Below are 15,961 nucleotides of genomic sequence, written 5' to 3' on the forward strand. Positions count from 1 at the left end.
ATGAATAAAACTAAATTGCATTGCAAGAAAGACTTGTAAAATTTACATTACTCCATTATGAATTATAGATGAGGCTAATCCTAATATACTGTATGCATCATTGTGAGTCAGGCAATCCCGTGATTTCCCTCTAGAACTGTATCAGCAGAAGCACTTCATACTTGACATCACCTCTTGTCATTATCTGTGACGTGTCATCTGGCATCTAAATGTTATAACGTCACAGTATCTCCGACTCAATGTCATGTTTGGATGAAGTGCAAGCATGACATAATCGCAGGCGTAATGACATAATAGTGATGAGTTTATTTTCTCCACCACCCCTTAGTGATTTTCCCCATGGTCTGATCATAATCGAAGGCAACTTACCAGTTGGGTGACTCAGTAACTGGAACATCTGTCAAAAAGAGCAAAACAGCAAGCATGAGGCAAATTATTCCAAAGAAAATGAAGCACATATGTAAAAACTTTAAAATGAAACTTTACCACGTGATAAAAAGACATTTTGTGACTCTGGTGTATTTATTATTTATTTACTACTCATATGCAGAAACTTTCATAAACTAACTTTGTGTTTAGAATTTAAATAAACTCATGAGTATTACTAAAAGTGAAGCAATATGTGTATAAACCACAGCTAAAAGTGATTTGCTTGATTGTAATGTATTCTGATGGCATACGTTCTGTACAAAAAAAAGGTGATCTTAGTCAAAGGCTATGATCAGTCTCCTTTGGCACCTTTCACAAAAGCTTGAGTCATCTAAGTGAGGGAAGAATCTACATTTTAGCTGCTCTCAGCCTTCGATTACATAAGACCTCCACTACACACTATTATCGACACCCAGAATTCCCCTACGCATCTCACAGCCCACTTAACGGATTACCACACATACTTGCTAAAAAAGCTTTTTAATTAAGGACTAATCACTCCACTTTGTCCAACAGAACTTCTCCAAGACCTAAATCTCCCTCTTTATCTGAGCATGTAATTACCAGGGCCTATTTGGCAACATTAGCCAGGTAGTAAATATATCATACTTATATCTACATAAGTTCATCCAATTAAGAGGAAAGTTAACTCTGCTCTCTAACGCCTGTCTGCTTCGGGCAACAATTAAATCCTTTTAAGGAAAGATTAAAGCCACAAGCAACTGGTTGAAGTCACTGAGACTCTGTCTGGCTACAGAAAACAGATCAGATCACATTAAGTAATGAAAAATCACATTTACATCTCAGCTTACCTGAGATGAGCTATTAGGCAGTAGCATAGTAGGTAGCAGTTCAGCGTTATGCCCAGGGGCAGTTTAATGGAAGTTGCAGAATATAACAGGGCTGGAGCTTGTGGGTTTCACAGGTGAAAAATATCAGAACAGTAACCTTCACTTTTGTGGATAAGAAAGCTCCATTTTATTCCATTTGTACTTTCAGTGTACTTTTAATAGTCTTTTGTAACCAGAATAGGTATCATTTTGATGACTTGAAACCCCTGTACAGCCAACCACACAGACATTTTCACTTATACTGCTGACTTTATTCTATTTCATACTTCTACCTCACTACATTTGATAGACATTTATTTGCTTTTTAGACCAAAAGACAGGAGGATGTAACACTGAGTGCAAAGCTTTGGATGCTTATTAAAAACATTTTATAAATTACATACAGTATTTCCACATCTGGAAGTTTTTACATGAGTAATCATAATCCATCCACCCATCCATTCATTCTCTTCTGCTTATCTAATTCAGGGTCATGGAGGGTCATGTGCCTACCCCAGCTGTATTGTAATCTAGTACTAAGAAAACATAACAATGAAAACAGACTAAGTATTGTTATGAAGGTGGTAAATCCATGATGTAGGTTACACAGTCATCGTGTTTGCAAAAGATTCTTGGGAGAAGCCAGGAGGATAAACACCCAGCCTCAGGGCGCAGATATTACACCAGATGCCCATCCCGAGGAAGGGGAAAAAAAAGTCTGTGCCAAATCACACATGTGATCCATGTCCTGTCATAACCCCTTGGGAAACAAAGGGGCAGCTGAAAGTACCTACCGACTCTGTAATTCACTGAAGTCCTTAATGTTAATAATAGCAAAACAGCAAGCATGAGGCAAATTATTCCAAAGAAAATGAAGCACATATGTACAGAAATACCACTGTAAGATAAATATGCACAAATAACCACTGCATGCTGAAAGAGAAGCTCTCTTCACCTATACTGGTGATTCTTACTATTAAAAATGAAACGCACCTAGGGCTCGTCCGGGATTTGAACCCGGGACCTCTCGCACCCTAAGCGAGAATCATACCCCTAGACCAACGAGCCACGTGTGTCACACTGCTGCTCAGGCTAGAGGTATTCACAGACTGCTCTGGGTGTCGTGTTACCTGTTTTCGGGACACAATGTACAGAAAAGTAGCTATACGTCTAAGAAACAGCATTGCCCATCTCTTACCGCGACAGTCCTGCACTACCTTAAAAGCCGATCACCGCTAACTGCTGTCCTTGAACTAGTTTATGCGGCTGCCCAGTGCTGAGTTTGAGTAACGTCATATCTAACTATGCCAGCTAGTTTCGTCAGGACATGTTAGATTATTATTTTTTTGTCGATGCCTACACGAGTAAATTACTTATTTCAGATATTTCGGTTCATATCCGTTTGTTTACCTGTGTCCATTTTAGACAATGGCTAGCCTTACCGTGTGCCCAATAAAGCTGTTGATGCAGGGTTGTACATAGATGGAAAGACAGTTCGCAAAAAGCAAAAAACAAGGAATGTAACTTCCGTAAAGAACAAGTTAACAGCTACCCACACGATCGCCGCCCGAAGTTACCTTGCGGTAGCTCGTTGCTGTGAATGCAATCATATACTGTTATTATGCAAAGGTGGATTGTGTCTGCAGGCTGCTGTTGCTCTGTGACAAGCGTCGGCATGTTGGCTGGCGGTTTGTTAACATTGAGGAGTGCCAAACATGCGGCCCAAGGCCACAACTTGGGTCCACTTTGGATGGCTAGCATTACGTTTTAATAAAATGAATATCTTCATCTTTTGTGGTGACGCCAGCATTGCTGTGCAGGTGTGAAAATGTCTGGAAAATTATAAGTAATTCTAGATCTAGACGAGTTGTTTGAAGCACAAAGACTGATTGTCAGTTTTTGTGCCTCTCCACTGTGAGGCTTACATTGTACCGCACTGCAGTAGGCTCTCAGGCTGTTCATCATCTGTTTTGTAAATGGAAACTGCCTTAAATCAGAAGATAATTTTACAGGAAATAGCCTAATACTTTCTGATGCCTGGGGAATTTTTAAGTGAGCTGCGCAAGAGCTGCCTTTCACTTGGTTTTTTTAATAAAATCCTCTTCTTAAATTAAAAAAATGGAAGGAAGGAAGGCATTTCTGAAGGTTATTTTTCTTAATATATGGTATTGGACAATCATTTCAATTGAGACCGACTTGGACTGTATGTAGTCCATCAGCCAAAGTGAGTATGAAATCCCATGGTCTTTTATCTGTTTGATGTGTGGCTTTGATATGTTTGATAGAGTTAAGTTTTGTAGTGGAAGATAAAAAGGAGTAAATGGGTGGTCTTAAAAGGATTTCAAAGGGACTATCTGTTTCAGTTCAAACATAAAATTGGCAAATCCCTTGACATTTAAAATTATCTAATAAATAAATAAATTTTACTATAAGTAACTGTTTAAAGAAGATTGCTGACTTTTCTCCTTAAAAATATAACTTCTGTACACTAGTTACCTGTGGTAGAAACTGAAGCTGGATCCTTGGTGGCAACGCTGTCTGGCCCAGCAGAAGGTGAAGCTGTAGGAAGCCGTGTGCTGTCAGTAAATGTTTGTGAGATGCTGCCTGATGTCACGTTGTCTTCATGCTTTGATGCTTGGACAGGTTTGACACAGTCTATGATCGTCTTACTGTCTTCCTGAAGTTTATCCTCATCTGTACTGTCATCAAACTCAAACTCTTCTCCTTGCTCCTCGTCATCATCCTCTCCATCCTGTTTTAGCAGTTGCTGAGACACCACAGTAGACATAATCGCTGAAAAAGAGTGAAACGTCTAGTGTAAATGGTTTTGTTTATAACATTTTCATAACAGATAATAACTTAGAGAACAAAACAAGAAAAAGTATTGTGTCCACGTAATCAAAAAAAGATCTCAGCATTGAAAAAGATAAGGTTACTTGACGCACTGAATGACAGGGTGATACTACACTCCAAGTAGAAAGCAGAGAAAAGGTGGTGGTTATATTATCCCAAGTCTAATAATAAGCTGCTCCATCACAAAACATTGTGCAGACATTAAATATGTTGTTTTAACTCCCATCACTGCACTTTTAATACCAGGATCAAGGCAAAAAGGTAAATAAGCTCGAAGACTGGAATGTCGTCTTGACTTTGCAAACATACCAAAGCTGCTTAACAGCCACAAAGAAGTAGGAGATAAAGATTTGTATTTTACTAAACAACACCAAACTGGAAAAAATGAACTTTTAACCTTGCAGTGTGTTCAGAACAAAAGGATGAACAGTGGACTTTTTTTTGTAGAAATAACATTCATGTACACTTTTTTAAATACTGAGGAAATTAAGGCATTCACACAACAGATAACTGTATTATGGATGCATAGAGAACACTGTAAGAAGAAGCTGAATTCATCTTGTCTTCTCAATAAACACATTATGATTTTAGAATCTTTCACACAGGTACACATAATAAAGGCCATTTCATTGTGATTTTGCAATCGTACTTTCAAAATTCTGTTTTATTTTGTTGTTTTATCATTTCTATCACACACATTCCCACAAGGTACTAAATTGCTCCACACAATTATTAAATATGTTGTACTTACTCCATTTCGGCCCATTTTAGTGTACCACTCCTGAACCCAGCATCTGCTTTGCATTTCGATTAGCACCAAACTGCTTCCAGTCCGGGAACATTGTTGGGATTAGGGGGGCAGTTTGTCAGACTGCTTTGGGAAAATGACAGCACGGAGCGGAGGCAGCTAAACATGGGATGGCTGCACGGGAACACAGCCATGAAACATGTTGCTTGAGGATTGTAAAAATCATTGTGAGCAATTTTGTTTGACCTGGATACAAGGATAATGTCTGTTATGGCTCTCATTAGCTTTTACTGCTTGCTGACAGCTCAATTTGGATGATGTTTATTTGTGCTGTGCTTCTGGTTTAGTGATGGCTTTCAATCCTAAAGCAAATGTGTTTGAAGAGTAGCTTCATTAGTTTTCATTTTAATCTTGAAACACCAATAACATACCAACATGAACACTAGAGTGTTATTTCTTTCTTTCTTCTGTCCATTTTCCTTTTCGGGTAATTAAAATAACACAAAATAACTGAATGTGTTTTTAAGTTGGTGTTTTATTATAGTTCACTCTTTGCATTGCTGCTAAAAAAAAAGGAAAAACATTGCTTCTGGGAACACAGGATATTCTGCAGAGGAAGGCTGCAGACTAACTTAAGAAGCTATCATGTTGACTCATCTGACTTACCTCATGTTAGTGTTAGATAAAGTTAAGCATGCATTTTTGCAGAGATTGGAAATGGTGATTTTTGAAGTGTTTTTTAAGGAACACAAGGACTGATTCAAGTCCCCAAAACTTAACAGTAGTTTTAGGAAAATGTTGGAATATTGCTAACATTTGTGGGTATTTAAATTAACAAAAAACAGAACAATTTAAAAGAGCACAAGCCTTTCCTCAGAAACTGGTTCTCTGCTTGTTAACAACTGCATGCCAACACAGCCTTTGACCTCTTTCACAACCTCTGTACCACATACACAGTTTCTCCATTCGGCCCACTCCCTGGTCAACTCAACAATGACTCTTTTGTGGATGAAAAAACTTCTGTTCTGTCCTCGAAAAGCATTGTTTCTACATTCGTCACTGCGGTGAGGTACTGATTAATTCACTAGACATTTGGATTGTGGCTGTGTAACCTATCGCTGCATCTCTTTGTAAAAGAAAGGAGGATTTTTTTTAAGGAAAGAAGTAGCAGGAATGCATGAATGTTTCAATAGGGTTTATGCAATATCACAGTATTGCATTATGCTGGTGTATTTAGAAATCCCTTTTAAAAACATTTTTTTTTTAAAAGACCCTTCACTTTCTTAAACTGATACTGCATTGCATGACCTGCATTAAGGTCACGTAATGTACATTCCTACATGAAAATGCCACCTGAGGGATGGTGGTGGAACATTTAACCGAGCCTAGCTACCTGTTGAAATGTGAGACTGTGAGAATTAAAGTGTACCTAATAAAATTTGTGGGGGGTATTCTGAGTGATAAAGGTGAGCTAGCCAACACAGATACTGCTTTGTGGACTATTTTAGAAAGCTGCGACTAAAGAGAGTAAAACCTCAAACTGGTTCTCCATTCAGCTCACTGGTGTGCAATAACATGCTGGAATGGGTCTTCAAGCAAAAGAAAGCAGACGTGTCCTGAACTACCAGTGTCACCAGTTAAATACAAATTTACATTTTGAGTAATGAGCTATTCTAAAAGTAACAAAATAATCACAGGGAGAGAGAAAGGAGACTTACACTGATAGTGTCACTTACATTCACACATGTACACTCGACCACCTCTGGAGGTTACACACAAATAAAAAAACATTTTAAAACTGCATCAGGAACCATTATGCAACCACACACATTTTCTCAAGGTGCAGAAGTCAGCTAATAAACGCACCACACACTGGAACAGTTGGGGTCACTGACTGTGAGCACAGAATCTCTTCAACACTTTTCCGTTTGTTTGACAATTTTTAAGTGAGATCATGCTTTAAAGCTACGGCTTCATGAGCTGATGAATGACCTCTTATGAGAGGTACTTCCCAAAGTTTGAATTGCATACACTCATGTGCTCCAAAATCAGTGTCTTCCTAAGTTAAGCTAAGTGATAGCATTGAGCTACTATTACCCTGGGTTGTTACTGCAATAACTTATTAGCAATGGTGTTTATCTTTTTCTTTATGAAACTGAATGTCTTAGTATTATTTACAGTTAAAAAAGTATGTCAGCAGAATTCAGCTGAGTGGTCAACAGTGACCCTTTTGGAAAGGCTTGGACAGACCCCCCCATTACACTTGTCAGTATTCTTGTTTATAGCTATAATGGGGGAGGGGAACTGTTGGGGTACAGTGCCAGTCATTGACTGTAGCACTTGATAACATAATTAGTTTAACAAAGTAGCATATCTGGTGCCAGTTAGCCAAGTAGCAAAGTTCAATCATTTAGTCAGCCCACTGTTCATACCTTTCCTTCATACTGCTTCATTTTATTTATGTATTTATTTATTTAGGTGAATGTAAATTTCACCATCTTTATCATACACATGCCAGACTGAAATGTTAGTAGGGTAAAAACGTAAAATAGTGAAAAAATAAACATCAGCCAAGCTTAACACTAAGTTTATTGGAAAGTTTCTGCTGTCACGCTTCCACAGATAAAAGCCTTACTGGATGGAGAATCACTCTCATTTCTTCACTATAGACTTGGCCTGAGCCAACACATGAATGACAATGGAAATATTGATGTTTATGAATTATTTCAAGACAACAGGATAGCTGGTGGCTTAAACTAAGGTTCTGCTTGTGAATACTAATAGAAAACCGCAACCCAGAATCTTTCACTTGAAATAGCCCCCTCAGAATTAAAATGACAGGTATTCTGAACAAACTTTCTTTGAAAGAAAGCATTTGGACAAGCCATCAAAAAGATTCAAGCTTAGAAAAATAAAGAGCCCCAGGAGTGGTTCTGTGTGAAAGCTATTCTTGTGGGGAAAATGAGATACATCACAGAATAGAGATGAAACCAACTCCTACACACCCTGTCCCTGACCTACATAGGGCTCTGAAAACTCCCTCACTGTGTACCAAATGTGGTAATGAGAGGAGGGATGTATGCGTACAGGGAAAGTGGAATATTTGTGTCTTTTTTACGCTTAAACCTTGGTGTGCCAGGACACACATTTACAGAGTACCTTGTAGCTGAAACCTTGTCGTACTTTAAATGTGGCAGTTGTTGGATTTGCATATTTAGTATTGTTCTCGTCTGCATTTTATTTCCATTCAAAGTGTGAAATCTTGTGGGTCCTTGGCATCCAATTTGTGCTCCATGATTCCATCTCATCTCTCTATTGTAGTTTACTTAACAACTTAACAAAGCAGTAAGGGTGCGTAATTTTCTTTAAAAATGAAATTAAATCACAGAGTTTAAAGTTAGAAGAAAAAAACAACTGCTGGGCTTCATATTTAGTACTAGACCAAATACAGATAAACCTCACAGCCAACAGTCAGTGGCTGACTATATTGTATATATCTATAGACAAAAGCAAAGAACAGCAGCTGGTGATGACTGAATAAACAGCATTGGAAAGATGCAACAGAGAGTCACTGAGAGCACCACTACTTTAGGGTTTTCCTTTACAGAAAGTGGCACACAAACACTCAGCAGACAATGAGAGACTAGCAGACCATTGACAGGAACAAACAGTGCCAGGCAGAGATGATTCTGCCGCTGGCATTCCTTCCTTCTTCATCTTTTCTTCAGCATCCCGGTGGACTTCCTATCAGGAGATATAAATGTGACTTGGCCAATTTAGTAACTGCAAACAGTTCTTTGAGAACAAACGGAATATGTCTTTCTTTGGCTGTCAAAAGGCGTAACAATTTGAGTGGGAGGTTGTTCACAGACATTTGTGGATTTCATGGATTTGCTTACACATAGACTTGCCCTACCAAAGACTTTGAACCCAGAAGATAAGCCTTATTGGTTTATACTTTATGAATGATCACGAGAGATTCACAAGACGCCTGTGCCAAAGGCCATGTGCAATGCAATAACACACTGTAAGCACAATATGATAGGAGGGCTATCTTTACACATTTCTGATCGTTTATTCCTACTTTCTCCCAGATCTGCTGTCATGTTTTCACTGTTCAGACATATGGGGATATATTATTCATTCAAGAACCATTTTGGCCTTCACATGCCCTCTGCTGTACAGAGATTTGGTGGTAATGTCAGCTCACGACAGCACATTTGCTGGTGATGTCACATTAATCAAGGAAACAGTAGGACTAACTGCGACTTCCCCATATCCCATTTGTTTACACAGCACAATAGTGGGCAAGACACGTGTGTCCCTTACTGTTCAAAGGCTGAAGAATATCCTGACTGTGTTGACCAGAAGTAGTTTTTTTTTTTACCAAAACATAATGTATGTTAAGTATAACATATCTGCAAAAATGTGTAAGACTAACTGACTGCTGTACCTGCATAGGCTTGAAATGGATTGTTGATTAATCCAAACTAGCCCAAATTACTATAGTATCTATGTTAATTCCCTTCTCTTTTATTTTCACCTGTTCTTTTGCAAAACCATTACTGATGATTTTACATGTAATCTGGGTGTCTCTGTATGCCTCGATTTACCTGTGAGGTTAATAATACATCACTAATTGGAGGATTTGACAGAAACATATGTAAGAAAGGTTAAGTTCAATAAGTCCTGCAGTCAGCCATTAGAAATGAATGAAAGCAATTACTCAAAGGTCTAGAGGAACATTTTAATCAATATGCTGTTATTCACCTTACAATTCAAATGTTAGAAAACAAAGGCCCAAAGACATTGCCTGTATCAAATGTTGATATATTTCTTCTGTATATATGCTAAAAAAAAAAAAAAGAAAAAAAAAAAAAAAAGAGTTTCACCCAAGATTTGTGAATTCCACAGCTCATTCCTTAACAGGAGCCTGTTAAGGAATATTCAAAACCTGTTTTGTTCCAATATGGCAGTCAGATTTGGATAGGCCTGCTGAATTTCTGGTAAAGTTAAATAGGCTAAAGCAGTGGTTCCCAAACTTTTTTTGCCAGGCCCCCCTTTTTTACAAGAAAAATGTTCGCCCCCCCCCCACCACCACCTAACCCCCACCACAAACACATCCTCCAAACACACACACCCATATTTTGTTTACAAACTCCATTGCGGTTTATTTCACACCTCAAACATTTAGTAAACAATTAAGCAAATACAAGTAAACGGCAATAAATTACAGGTAGTAATAAAATATACTACTAACTCTTTTACGCTACGTCCACACCTACATTGGTATTTTTGAAAACTCAGCTGTTTCTATGCGTTTGGGCTTTTCGTCAACACGTAAACGGCGTTGCGATTCACCCAAAACGGAGATTATTTAAAACTCCTTTTTTGCGTTTACGTGTGGACGAGGATTACAGAGTTCGTCACGCAACGTCAAAGGTATGTGCCTCTTTTCACGTCACGCTGTGCGCCACGTTATTGTTTACATGAGATGAATTGCAGAATGGCAGATAGAGACAAAATACTGTTAATCTGACTATCTTCAGGTTTTACACGCTTACATATACACGCAGTTACTGTCCCTCCATTTAGAAAGGCAGAGGCCTCACGGTGTAATTATTTTAGGTGTAGTTGTTTTTTTTCCTGTGTAATAATATTCAACATTGCTGTCAATACATTTGTCAAAAAATGCCTCTCTGTGCAAAATGGGTTTAAACACAAACAGCTGTGGGATACTGTTTGTCCGTGATTTGAACCGGGGGAACAAATTACGGCAGGATCAGCCTGATATTATTTGTATCCCACTGTAACTTTACTGCATAAAGAGCTAACATGTCCAAAATGTCAGGAGTAGTTAGTTATTACAAGAAGTGTTTGTGAACTAAAAATCAAGAATGTGGGATACTGTTTGTCGTGATTTGGAGAGCCCAGCGCTGCTCCCGACGCAGGGAAACTAATTTTGCAGGGGAGACCTACCTTGGCGCTTGTGCAGGTGAAGCCAAAGGGAAGATATGCTTCACCATATTTTCCTGGCTTGGAAGGAAGTTGGTTTGGAAACATATTTGGCGATGCTTCATCTCCTGCTTTGCGTTTGTGTGGGAGCCCCGTCAAAAACCTGTCCACAGTGTCCAAGAGCTCTTTTTTTTTTTTCATACCGCGCCCCCTCTGCAATGGCTCTGCGCCCCCCCAGGGGGCGGGCCCCACACTTTGGGAACCTCTGGGCTAAAGGATCTTAAAAAGCAACCCATTACGCCATGATGGGTTGCAGAATCATTTCTAAGGCTTTGGGCCACCAGCAATCCACAGTGAGTGAGCCTGAAAACCTACAGTGAACCTTGCCAAGAGTGCCTGGCCTACCAAAAATACTCCAAGAGCACAGCGACGACTCAACCAGGAGGCCATAAAAGAACCCAGAAGAACAAAGAACTGCAGGCCTCACTGGCTTCAGTTAACATTAGTGTTCACGATTCAACAATAAGAAATAGACTGGGCAAAAATGGCATGCGTGGGAGAGTTGAAAACCACTCCTGTAAATGGTAAATGGCCTGTATTTGTATAGTGCTTTACTTAGTCCCTATGGACCCCAAAGCGCTTTACACTACATTCAGTCATCCACCCATTCACACACTGATGATGGCAAGCTACATTGTAGCCACAGCTGCCCTGTGGCGCACTGACAGAGGCGAGGCTGCCGGACACTGGCGCCACCGGGCCCTCCGACCACCACCAGTAGGCAACGGGTGAAGTGGCTTGCCCAAGGACACAACGACCAAGACTGTCGGAGCCAGTCGGAACCAAAAAGAACACAAAGGCTCGTCTCACCTTTGCCAAACAACATCTCGATGATCCCCACAACTTTGGGGAAAATATTACTGATGAAAGAAAAGTGGAACTTTTTGAAAGGACTGCGTCTCGTTACATCTGGTATAAAACTAAAAGAGCATTTCATAAAAAGAACATCACACCACAACAAACATGATGGTAGTGTGATTGTCTGGGGTTGATTTGCTGCTTTATGACGTTGATGACTTGGGATCAAAAATTCTCTGCTCTACCATAAAATCCTGAAGGAGAATCTCCGGCCATCAGTTCATGCCCTAGAGTTCAAGCACGTTTGGGCTATGCAACAGGACAATGATATGAAACACACCAGTAAGTAAACCTCTGAACTGCTTTAAAAAATGGTTTTGGAGTTGCCTAGTCAAAGTCCAGATTAAAATCTAATTGAGATGTTTTAGCACGACCTTAAACAGGTCATTCACACTCAAAAACCCTCCAGTGTGGCTGAATTAAATCAATTCTGTAAAGAAGAGTGGGCCAAAATTCCTCTGCAGTGATGTGAAAGACTCATGGCCAATTATTGCTAACACTTGATTGCAAGGGTGTCGCAATCATTTATTCGGTTTAAGGGGCAGTTACTTTTTCACATGGGGCCAGTTACTTTTGGATAGCTTTTCTCCCATAGTAAATGAAATCAGTGTTTATAAACTGGGTTTTGTATTATCTTTGTTTTTTGCTTGTCTAAAAGTTTGTTTGATGATCTGAAGCATGTAAGTATGACAAATATGCAAAAACTAAACCAGGAAGAAGGTTTTTTGCGTTTTTAGGTTCAACGTCTCCAATGTCTACTGCATATAATCATCAAAAAAGTCACCCCCTTAGATTTTTCAGAGACACGCCTGAAAAATCATAACATTCATCACAAATGTTTCTAAATATCAAAGTTGTCTGATACATAAAGGGGAATTCTCCAGTAACATCAAATACTCAACAAAAATCCCTGTGTGAAGTGCTATTATGAGCTTGTATGATCTATGCTAAGTGTTTTATTGATTTGCTCTTTGTCCACATAAAAGATAGTACAGACTAATACTGGAGCATCCAAATATAGTGGGAATATTTCCCTGTTCCCAATAAAAACTCCTGAATGGCTTTCCTCTGAGTTCCAAGTAGATGTCTGTCTCTTCTATCTGATCTTGCTCCAGGCTAGAGCGTAACAATAAAAACAGCAACTGGGACCACAGAACAACAATAGTTACAAGAACTACACTTAGGTAAATCTAAAATGTCTTATGTAAACAATCTCAGACAATTCAGTTTTTGATATGTGCAGTGACTTTCTTAGATTTCTGCAGTCTGCTGTTGCCTTTAGCATTAGATTTGACATTGTGTTTGTTTGATGTTCGCTATTGTGCACTTTAAAGTAACAAGGCAAACTTTCATTGTCAGTGCCAAACAGGGGTGGCTGCTCTTTTGATGTGCCAGTCAAATCAGAGATCATGGTACATATGAAAATGTGCTCCCAAATGAAAGAATGTCTTTGGTTTTCTTACGAAATCTCAAGAAGTTCTTTTAATAATAGTTCAATTAAACCTTCCTGCAATTCCATTAAACATGTCATTTAATTGAAATCTTAGTTTCATAAAATCTGAAAGAGACTAGTCAATACTACAGAGGTCAGGGTGCCCTAAGCTTTAGTTCCTAGTGTTTCTTACGTTCCAAAATTAGATTTCTATACTTGCATAACTTAGCAGTATCAGACAGGTTGGCACATTTGTGCAGAAACAACATAGAAGATTTTTAAAAAGTGTAAATAGTGAGATGCTGAAGATGAAAATAGTTTATGGGGTGAAAAGTATAGGTGCATAACTCTGTTTGGAACAGGACACCAAGTTAATTATTTTTCTCAAATTTGATGTTTTGGCTTTTTTGTCAGTACCATCGCACAATTACATCAGTCAAATCAAGTAAAAAAAATCTATTTTCCAGTTCAGCTCACTGATTGAGCAGGCGACCATGTGCCATATGGCTGAAATGCAGCATCCTGGGTTCAAGTCTTACCCACGGCCCTTTGCTGCTCATCTTCCCCTACTCTCACCTCCTTTCCTGTCTACTCCACACTGCAAATAAATGCAAAACTCCCCCCTTAAAAAAATCCACTTTGAAACCAAAGGGGAAAAAGGCAGTCCTTAAAACCCAAAGATCCTGTATGAGAATTATCATATTCCAAAAGACATTTTCTGTAGTGTAAAGGTTATATAGAATTATATTTCTGACTGAAACTACTAATCAAAAATTCCAACATTATAAAGGCATACAAAGTGTCAGACCTTGAAAACCCTACCTTAATTTAACCAACACTGGTTGTTTGTCAATGCTTTATGTCAGTACTTTTTAAACTTCACATTTCCTTTCATAGTTCCTGAAGCAAAAACAAGATAAAAAGATATTCCCACACTAAGAGAACTTTTGAGTGAGTGCCAGCATTATGTTTGTTTTAACACTCACTGTGACCGATGAAGGTTAGTTTATCAAAAGAAGAGACTGTTATTGCTAATTAATAAACATAGTCAATTTCACTGAATTTCAAACAAATGTTTCCTTATGGCTCAAAAATGTAATTTCACTTCTATTCTATCCTATTTATATGATGCCAAATCATAACAATAGTTGCCTCAAGGCACTTAATATTGCAAGGTAAAGACACTTCAATAACAGAAAAAACCCCAACAATTAGATGACCCCCTATGAACAAAGCTGGCAAGAGCCTGAGCCAATTGCAGCATAACTAAGGGAGGATTCGGGGTCACCCGATCCAACTACAGTTAGGTCTATAAATATTTGGGAGGAGACAACTTTTTTTTTCCAATTTTGGTGACAGTGAGAAGAAAAAACTCCCTTTTAACACAAAGTAACCTTTGGCAGAACCAGCCACAGGGAGGGACAGCTATCTGCCACAACCGGTTGGGGCTGAGGGGAGGAAGACTGGACAAAGGCCAGACTGTGGAAGTGAGCCTGAGTTTAACAACTAATGATTAAATGCATAAACACAGAGTTATGCAGCTCAAAGTAACAGGGCAAACTTTCATTGTCAGAGTGTATAAACACAGAAAGTGAAAAGAGGTGAATGAAGAACAAAGACCCAGGGCATCATGGGAAGCTGCCAACAGCCTGAGCCAATTGCGGCATAACTAAGGAAGGATTCAGGGTCACCTGATCCAACTACAATTGGGTCTATAAATATTTGGGCAGAGACAACTTTTTTTTCTAATTTTGGTTCTGTACATTATCACAATTAATTTTAAATGACACAACTCAGATATAGCTGAAATGCAGACTTTCAGCTTTAAGTTAGTGGGTTGAACAAAAAGATTGCATAAAAATATAAGCAACTCAAGCATTTTTAACACAACCCCTTCATTTCAGGGGCTCAAAAGTACTTGGAGAAATTTGCTGTCTATTTGTAAGCCTTTCTGTCCAAAGTTTAGTCTCCAACAAGAGAAATGGATGCTCATTAAGATCAGATGACTGACTTGGCCATTCAAGAATATTCCAGTTCTTTGCTTAAATAAACTCCTGGGTTGCTTTGGCTGTATGCTTTGGGTCATTGTCCATCTGTATAATGAAACACCGCCCAATCATTTTGACTGCATTTTTCTGGAGTTTAGTGTTGTTCACTTGGTTGGCTGTTGTGAAGGGATTTCGCTTCATCATGGAAATGATTCTGCGATCATCCACCACTGCTGTCTTCCGTGGACGTTCGAGTCTTTTTGCATTGCTGAGTACACCAGTGCTTGCTTTCTTTCTTAGGATGTACAAAACTGTAGATTTTGCCACTCCTTTGTAGCAGTTTCTCAGATGGGTTTTTTTTCCGTTTCTGTTTTTCTGTCCGTTAGCAGCTTAAGAAAAGCTTGTTTCACCTGCACGGAGAGCTACTTTGACCGCATGTTGTCTGTTTACAGCAAAATCTACCAGATGCAAGTGCCACACCTCAAATCAACTCCAGGCCCTTTATCTGTTCAATTGACAATGACATAACGAAGGAATTGCCCACACTGCCTTTTGGGTCCAGTTACTTTTGGTGCCTTTAAAAAGAGGGTGGCACATGTTAAGGAGCTGAAACTCCTAAACCCCTCAATTTGAATGTGGATACCCTCAAATAAAAGCTGAGTCTACACATTATGTCCATTATATAACTATAACTGGAATATGTTTCAGTAAACAGGTAAAAATTAAACTTTTGTCAGTGTCCAAATATATATGGACCTAACTGTACTTTATTAAAAAAGTAGAGATGGTGTCTGTAAACCCATTCACT

At 38.9% G+C, this 15,961-nt stretch overlaps 1 protein-coding gene and 1 non-coding gene across 5 annotated transcripts in view; both read right to left on the reverse strand.

Moving 5' to 3' along the window:
• arhgef10la (Rho guanine nucleotide exchange factor (GEF) 10-like a) overlaps positions 1–15,961 on the reverse strand; it is a 112,618-nt gene that overhangs the window by 94,784 nt on the left and 1,873 nt on the right. For 3 of the 4 annotated variants that reach the window (XM_013272861.3, XM_005469644.4, XM_005469643.4), the window contains exons 2-3: positions 3,756–4,052; positions 370–397 (exon numbers count right to left, since the gene is read on the reverse strand). In XM_013272861.3, the coding sequence (XP_013128315.1) occupies positions 370–397; positions 3,756–4,047 (320 nt within the window). In that variant the 5' untranslated portion in view covers positions 4,048–4,052. Of the gene's footprint in view, positions 1–369; positions 398–2,701; positions 2,800–3,755; positions 4,053–15,961 lie in introns of those variants that run through there. The other variant, XM_019359106.2, reaches the window with a different exon arrangement.
• trnap-agg (transfer RNA proline (anticodon AGG)) lies at positions 2,256–2,327 on the reverse strand. Its single transcript has one exon. It is a non-coding gene; the product is annotated as a tRNA-Pro (tRNA).

Source organism: Oreochromis niloticus, linkage group LG5 (genome assembly GCF_001858045.2).
Source record: "Oreochromis niloticus isolate F11D_XX linkage group LG5, O_niloticus_UMD_NMBU, whole genome shotgun sequence".
NCBI lineage: Eukaryota > Metazoa > Chordata > Actinopteri > Cichliformes > Cichlidae > Oreochromis > Oreochromis niloticus.